The sequence below is a fragment of the Aulostomus chinensis genome, chromosome 1 (assembly GCF_037954235.1).
Source record: "Aulostomus chinensis isolate RoL2024-O1b breed Wild chromosome 1, RoL_Achi_v1.0, whole genome shotgun sequence".
In the NCBI taxonomy this organism is placed as follows: domain Eukaryota; kingdom Metazoa; phylum Chordata; class Actinopteri; order Syngnathiformes; family Aulostomidae; genus Aulostomus; species Aulostomus chinensis.
Window position 1 is genome coordinate 24,122,346 of NC_141320.1, and position 8,769 is coordinate 24,131,114.

The 8,769-nt window shown below is 46.0% G+C and overlaps 1 protein-coding gene across 1 annotated transcript; it reads left to right on the plus strand.

Annotated features, from left to right (window-relative positions):
* Positions 1 to 1,558: 1,558 nt before the first annotated feature.
* On the plus strand, positions 1,559 to 8,320 carry LOC147270846 (uncharacterized). Its single transcript, XM_086201143.1, has one exon. The coding sequence runs from the start codon at positions 1,574 to 1,576 to the stop codon at positions 7,295 to 7,297; it is 5,724 nt and encodes a 1,907-aa protein (XP_086057269.1). The 5' UTR covers positions 1,559 to 1,573; the 3' UTR covers positions 7,298 to 8,320.
* The last annotated feature ends 449 nt before the right edge of the window (positions 8,321 to 8,769 follow it).

Genomic DNA, 8,769 nt, shown 5'->3' on the forward strand with positions numbered 1-8,769 from the left:
ATGTCTCATGACACTGTGTGGAAACACCACTTCCATCATCCATCAGGATGGACAGTTTGCTGTGCTTGACAGTCACTCCCGTAATTATAGTGGCTTGTCACATTGCCGTGGTACGAGTGTGGTTCTGCATTTTGGTTGTATTGATGACCTGCACCACTACATCTGCTGTTTGGCTGAGAGTCTCAGTTCAAACCAAAAGCTTTTTGAACTCTGTGGTGTTGTTGTGTGTCCGCATGTAAATCCAGTTACATCTGGTGTGTCTGAAGACAGTCGGTCCATTGAGTGCAGTAAATCAACACAGCCTACTGTCACTGGGCAAACGGTACTTGATGACCCTGTACACATACCTGACCATGTTCTTACTGTAGGTCAAAGTCTGCCAATGTGTAGCATTGCTGACCAGACTTCAGCCTATGATGTCAGCACTGCTTCACAGGAGGAACCACACTGTAGCCATGGCATGAAACGCAAAATTTCTCCTGACACCCATGTGTCAAAGAAATTAAAGACACTTGATGAGAGTACACCTAGTGCAGACATCGAAATTATTAGTGTTGCCACAAATGGTGCGCTGCTGTTTTGTCCTCTTGGTGTAGATTCCTGTAAGCTTTTGTGTCAAAAGTTACATGTTGACTTTGACAAGGTCAATCCTCCACTCTCAACAGAAGTTGGATTGATCGGTCCTCCATGTAAGAATGAGAGGATCGTTGCTGATGGGAACTGCTTCTTCAGAGCCATCTCTCAGGCAGTGAGTGGCTCACAGAAGCACCATCGGAAGATTAGATCAGCTGTTTGTAAAGAGCTGGAGAGAAATGCTCAGAAATATGTCTCTCTTTTGAGAAGACAGTATTCATCTGTGTCACAGTACCTCCAGCAGTCCAGGATGAAATATGTTAACACTTGGGCCACAGAGGTGGAAATACAGGTCACAGCAGATTTCTTAGGAGTTAGTGTTTGTACGTTTGTGGATGGACGTTGGATTAAATATTGCAGTGCTGGTGACCTTTTTTACCCAGAGTGCATTTATGTACAAAACATCCTGGACAGGCATTTTGAGAATGTGGTCTGTGTGTCTAAGCTGGGACAACAGACCTGTTATGCTTACTGTAAAGTTGTACAAGTGGAAAATTACACCTTGAGGACTAAGTTGCAAGTTCCTGCTAACTGTCACACAGAATATGTAGGATGTCATTTCCCTTTTGTTGTTTCTGACAAAGGTCTTGATACTGATCAGTTTCTGCAAGTGCATACGCAGTCAAAAGTAACTGTTGATGCTGGGAGGTCAAAATATTTGCAGCTAAAAAAAACAAAACAGGACAAATTGAATAAATTGACGAGAGAGAAACATATCTTGACTAACAAAAACATGTATTGGGAAAATGCTCTCTACAGAGAGAGGAAAAAATTACAAACGCTTAATAAGTATCACACACGTTTAGCATACAAAGACAGTGTCAGAGCAAAGAGTAGACTAAACTACCAACAGAATCCCCAGCATAGACACAAAGTTAAGACAAGAAGTAAAGCTCGAAGTTTAGTCAAATATCAACAAAATATCAAACACAGACTCAGTATGATAGCCAAAAGTGTAAACAAATATAGAAACAATCTCCAACATAGACAAAATGTAAAAGCCAGAAGTGCTGTCAAATACAGAGATGACATCAAGCATAGGCAGAGCGTTAAAGCCAGAAGTCGTGTTAAGTATAGACACAACATCAAGCATAGACAGACAGTTATAGCAAATCACAAGGAAGTTATAACAAAGAAGTATCATGGCAGTTCAGAATTTAAGAAAAAAGTTATTGCTACTGTTAAATTAAATAGGACAAAAAGAGCTGAGAAGTATCAAGACTTTGACTTTGTCATGGAACAATTCTTGGATAAGGTTAGAGACGGCCCTGAGTTCATTTGTTGTGTCTGTCATCGGTTGTTGTTCAGAACTCAGGTGCTGGGTTGTAGTTACGAAATGTACGCTGGAAATTCTGCTAGAGTTGCGGTTGCTAACCGATGCATAAGTGACACGTATTTGCATAGGTGTGGTAGTGATTGTGTTGTGCCTTGTGCTTTGGCAGCTTGTAGAGGGGAACTTTGGATCTGCTATACGTGTCACAGTAAAATTTCCAAAGGGCAGATTCCAGCTGAGTGTTGGGTCAACAACCTGACACCGGATCCCATTCCGCCGGAACTGGGATGTTTGAATAGCTTGGAGCAACACTTGATTGCGCTGCATATTCCGTTCATGAAATTGTTGGCATTGCCTAAAGGGGGGCAGAACGGAGTACATGGGCCGGTAACATGCGTTCCGGCTAATGTCGTGCAGACAACCAATGTGTTGCCTAGGACTAGCGTGGAAGGGTCCATGATGCAGGTCAAACTTAAACGCAAGTTGACCTACAAAGGCCATTATCGATATCAGTTTGTCGACAGTACACGAGTAAGACAGGCGCTGCACTTTTTGAAAAGGAATAATCCTTTCTACAAGGACATTGACTTCAATGAGGATTGGGTCAATGACTTTTGTCGCCAGGACGATGGCGAGACTGAGGAGGTTCAGTCTGACGGTGAGGACGGAGCTGTCGTAGAGGGGGCAGAGTCTGATGAGGTGAAGCAGGTCATTTCAGAGGGTGCTGTGACAGCTCCGTCAGGTGGTCAAGACGACGTGATAGATGATTCAACAGAAATAATTCAAGATGAACTGTTGCATGACAGACAGCAGCACTGCATGTTTCAGGACACTTGCCTTATGCCTGTTGATATTGGTCAGGAAGCATTAGACCAGTATTTCGAGGACATAATCAACGTGGCGCCTGCGGAAGGGAATAGTCCAGTTAGGCTGCTTTCTGACCACACGAACGAGGCCAAGTGTTTCCCCGTCTTGTTTCCTCTGGGTAGGAAAACATTTCACGACGGGCGCTCGCAAGCGTTGACATTGACGCGGTACTTCAACAACCGGATTATGCATGCGGATGGCCGCTATTCCGGCAACGTTGAGTACATTTTTTTCAGTCAGTACATGTCTGAGACTGAGCAAGTGTCCTCTAAGGTTTCCGTGGCAGGGCGTAAGGGTAGGGCAGGTCAGAAGTCCCAGAAGGTTAGCGCAGCGATGCTGATGAACGAGGACACTTTGAAGCAGATGTTGCAGGTCGACGAGGGCTTCAGATTTCTGAAGCCCATTCGAGGAACGCCTGCCTTTTGGCAGTCGGTTCAGAAGGACCTGTTAGCATGCGTCCGTCAGTTGGGGATTCCGACGTGGTTCTGTTCGTTTTCGTCTGCTGATCTGCGCTGGCAGAATCTCCTGACCAGTATCCTGAAGCAGGAGGGCAGAACGCAGACGGTAGAGGATTTGGAGTGGGCAGACAGGTGCGAGCTGTTGCGCAGGAACCCCGTGACAGCCGCGAGGATGTTTGATTACAGGTGGCATTGCTTCTTGAATGAGGTTCTCAAGTCTCCTTCACAACCGATTGGCAAAATCACAGATTACTTTTATAGGGTAGAATTTCAGCAGCGCGGCTCCCCTCATGTCCACTGTCTGTTTTGGATTGAGGGGGCTCCCCAAATTGATAAGAACACAGATGAGGAGGTGGTGGCATTTATTGACCAATATGTCACCTGCGACTTAAACCCTGACGATGACACGTTATCGGCTATCGTGGCATCGGTTCAAGCCCACTCCAGGCGACACACCAAATCCTGTTTGAAACACGGAACGTGTCGCTTCCATTTCCCAAAAGTTGTTTCGGCACGAACTTTTGTTTGTAAAACGGAAATTAAAACCTGTACCTGTGATCCGAAGGCCAGAGAGAATCCTCAGTCAACAAGCGTGCCGGTCTGTAATTGTTTCCAAGACACGAATCCCATTAATAAGGAGACGGCACACGCCATTTTGAAAGCCGTGAAGAAGGCTGTTAAAAAAGCGGACGCAGGAGAAGTGGCCTACGCTAGCGTGGACCACTTGTTCCAGACTCTGGGCATTAATCAGGAGGTTTTTGAGCTGGCTTATAAGCGCCTGCACACAAAGACTAGGGTAGTCTATAAAAGAGGGGTAAAGGATGTCTGGGTGAACCAGTACAATAAGAAATTGTTGAAGTGCTGGAATGCTAACATGGACATTAGCTTTGTCACCGATGCCTATGCGGTAATCATTTATATCATTTCGTATATAACCAAAGCCGAGAGAGAAATTGGGCTTTTATTGGCCAACGCACAAAAAGAAGCATCCAAACAATCAAATCTCTCTGCTAGAGAGGCTTTGAAAAAACTAGGAAGTGTGTATTTGCACAACAGGGACGTTTGTGCCCAGGAGTCGGTGTACAGGCTAACGAACATGCATCTGAGGGAGTGTTCCAGGAAGGTTGTTTTTGTGCCAACAGGGGCAAATGTAGTTAGGATGAGTTTACCCCTCAGTGTGTTGAGGCAGAAAGCCGCTTGTGGTGACATGAGGTCAGAGGATATGTGGATGCCAAATATAGTCGATAGGTATAGGAGCAGGCCAGATGACCAGGTGTTTGATGACATGTGTATGGCTACGTTTGCGTCTGAGTATCGTCTTCTCAGCAAGAATGAAAAGCCCAAGAACATGATTCAACTGAAGAATGGACTTGGCTTCATCTCGAGGAGAACGCGGTCTCAGTTCGCTGTTGTGCGCTACATGCGCTTTGATTTAGAAAAGCAAGAGGAAGCACACTATCAGAGTCTGCTTCAGATGTATCTCCATTACAGAATTGACGCAGATCTGAAACCTGAGGGGTTTCATCTGTTCAGTCAGTTCTATAAGGATGGAGAGGTTAGGTTTAGGGACGGTTCGATGAAGTCGGTGCAAAGCGTCGTCGATGAGAACAGGGCCAGGTTTGAGGTCGATTGTCCTGAGTTGGATCACGCTGAGGAGATTGCTCAGCAAGGTCAGGTGGATGAGGATGTTTGGGGGGAGCTCTGTCCTGAGCTGGAAGCGGAACGCCTCGAGTGTTTAGAGGAGATGAAGGAGCAACGGCAAGGCGAAAATGCTGATGAGCATTTGGCCGACGCCTTACAAAATGTTCCCGATTTGGCGGCTGCCAAACCAAAAACAGATGTGTTTTTGGAGAGGAACAGGAGCATTTTGCCCAGAAGTGACGGCTTGGCCTTAGTTAGGTCTCTGAACGAGACGCAAATGGCTGTCTTCAACAAAGTTAGACAGTGGTGTCTGCAGAAGGCCATGGGTAAGAACCCAGAGCCTCTGCATGTGTTTTTGACAGGCGGTGCAGGGACGGGGAAAAGTCACTTAATTAGGGCCATTCAGTACGAGGCCGGGAGACTGCTGGCAACACTTTGTCATCAACCAGATAGCATTTCGGTTCTGTTAATGGCCTCCACGGGCATAGCTGCATACACTTTAAATGCAGCAACAATTCATCACTCGCTGAGTATTGGCACACACTCCAGCTTGCCTTACACACCCTTGGGAGAAGACAAACTGAACTCTCTAAGGGCCACATTTAGAGACCTCCAAATTGTCATCATTGATGAGATTAGCATGGTTGATCACAATCTGTTGGCATACGTTCACGGCAGGTTGAGGCAGCTTAAACAGACCGGTGACTTTTCCCCATTTGGTAATGTTAGCGTCATAGCCGTCGGTGACTTCTACCAGTTGCCTCCCGTTAAAGGGAAGCCGCTGTACGCTGGTCAGGTTGGTGTGGACCTGTGGTGCCACTTTAGCGTGGTGGAGCTGACCACTGTCGTCAGACAGAAGGACAGCTCCTTTGCTGAGATGTTGAACAGGCTTCGGGTGCGTTCCAAGAAAACCCCCATGTTAGACGGCGACGTCCAAATTTTGAAATCGCGAGAGACAGGGGAAGATAGCTCGGCCTTGCATATTTTCACCACAAATGTGCAAGTGGAAGAATTTAATTTGAACCAGTTGTTCCGCACGTGCCCAGATTATGTTGAAATTGACGCTAAAGACTTTACGCCGAACCGCAAAACCGGCAAATTGGAACCTGGAATCATTAGCAAGGGGCAGGGCACGTGTTTGGAATCTAAATTGTGTTTGGCCAAAAACGCCAGAGTCATGCTCTGTCGTAACGTCGACGTCCAGGACGGTCTGGTCAATGGCGCGTGTGGCACTGTCAGCTACATTGAATTTGGCCCCGACCCCACATTTCCTCTGAGAATTTACGTCAAGTTCGATGACGACAACATTGGCAGACAGAGGAGGACAGAGCGTCCACACGCAGCAGTAGAATACAGGCATTCTACTGCTATTGAACCAGACAGGGAGAAGACCAGGAAGCGCGGTTGTGTGCGGGTGCAGTTTCCCCTCAGGCTAGCGTGGGCTTGTACAGTCCACAAAGTACAGGGGTTGACTGTAGACCAGGCTGTTGTGTCTTTAAAGAAGGTATTTGCACCTGGGCAGGCGTATGTAGCTCTCAGTCGTGTTAGGGCCTTGTCGGGACTGATCATCAAGGACTTTGAAGAAAAGGCCATTTACTGCAAGGACACCATTAAGGAGGCCATGGCTAGCATGCCTCCATTTTTGATTGAGCAGCCTTCATCAAATACACAGTTCGCGGTGTATTTGATGAACGTACAAAGTTTAAGTCGCCACCTGCTAGACTTGGTGTCCTGCACGCAGCATTTGCAGCTTAACTGCATTGCTGTCACAGAAACATGGCTCACTGCACAGTCCTCATTGGACTGTGTGCAAATCTCTGGCTACGATTTCCACAGTCGTCCTCGGTCTCTGTGTTACAGCGCCGCTGACCCCACATTCTCCAAATTCCAGCAGTTAGAACGCGGTGGCGTCGGCCTGTATAGTTTAGCCCATTCGGACGTCGACATTCTGCAGGTACCCGATTTCAATCTGGAGTGCTTGGTGTGCCTGCACAAAAAATTGAGCATTTCCCTGGCCGTCATTTACCGTCCACCAGCGTATCCAAATTTGCTGTTCAAAGGCAATGTGGGGAGGTTGCTTGACTGGTTAACTCCAACAAGTAACACTGTTGTAGTCATGGGAGACTTTAATGAGAACATTTTGAAAGGGTCATCAATTTGTAAATTTATGGAAGAAAAAGGGTTCACCCAACACGTGACACAAGAGACCACAGAAAAGGGGACGCTAATTGACCACGTTTACGTTAAAACGTCACAGTACGACGTGGAATGTGCAGTCTGGCCAGCCTACTTCAGCGATCACGAAGGGATCCTGTGTAGGTTTTCTGTTTCAGATGATCAGGGGGAGTTCGATGACCTCGCCAGTTTGTTTAGCTTGGATGACTTGGAGGATTTCCAGGGCGATTCTGACCACCAGGATGACTGAGTGTCAAAGCTACATGGCTGTCCCAGGTCAAATACTAGCCTCATGTCAGCTCAGTTGGCTCTGTGTGTGCTGGTAGGACAAGTTGACTCGGACCTGTTGTTGATAGGAAGCCTGGCATGACTGTTGGCATTTGTTAGAATAGAAAGTCCCACTCCACCTCTCTGTGCCCTTTTTAATCTTTTTAACCTTTTTAACTTTGGTTATTTATTCTGTGCATGTCTTGACATGCACGGTTTTTAAGGTATTTATTCATGTATTTATTATTAACTTATTCCACTGTCACGCACTGCACTTACTGCAGTTTTGTTGTGACTATGAGTTGGTAGTTTAGCTCCACGAATCATGGTTCCACTGGTGCTGCGTGACAATCATGGGTCACAGCACGTTGTTGTAGTTGATATTTATAGTTGTTGTTGGTATTTATAGTTGTTGTTTGTTGTTTATAGTTGTTGTGAGTCACTGTCTGTCACATTATTGCTGTTGGTCTCTTATGAATGTTTTATAAATGTATTCTGTATGTATTTTTGCCTGTTGTCTCTCCTCTCAGCCCCCTCCCTCTTTGTCTCTCTCTCTCTCTCTCTGTATCTCTCTCCTCTTCTCCCACTGCCCCCGCCCCTCACCCCCAAGTCTATCTCCCCTCTCCACCCCAGCCCCGTCTCTCTCCCTCTCCCTCTCAACCCCAACCGGTCCAGGCAGGTGGCCGCCCACTTTGAGCCTGGTTCTGCCTGAGGTTTCTTCCTGTAAAAGGGAGTTTTTCCTCACCACCGTCGCCAAGTGCTTGCTCATGTGGGAATGTTGGGTTTCTTTCACTAAACTTGTAAATAGTTTGTTCATTGAACCCCAACGGGGAGAAATTTCATTTAAGTTGTAAATTACTTTCATTAATTATGTTCACTGTATGTTCTAAATGCATTTTTATTTGACTTCAGATTTATAATTTCCATTTTGTTACACATGCAGTGACTGTCTCTAATTGACCTTTTGTTCAAATTAATCAGTTAATAAATTCCCATGTTCACCACAGCTGATGTCTGTCTTTTATTGTCACAATAACTGTACATGGACAATGAATGTTGAACTTTCTAATCCACAGTCAAATGTCCTGTTTTCAATGCTGTATTTTGCCACATTCATGCTTGATGATATTCAGCAACTTAACTGGAAGAACCACAGTAAAGTGACAGCCAACAGGTAGCACAGACAATGATGAACACAAGGGTCAATATGAAGCTGTCACATCTGCAGTCACACTTTGGGTCCAACTGGAGCTTCTACCTCCTCAACTTCAACTCTCACCACTTTGATACCAACATGGATGGAGGAGCACTTCTCCATCACCCTGGGATTGATGATGTCATTCAACACCTTCACTAGGAGAAGCACATCAAACTTAGACAAAGGTAGGACAGAAGATGACAGGCAGACGGATCAATGCTGTCAGCTCAGCACTTGGAGTCACAACTGAAAAAGAT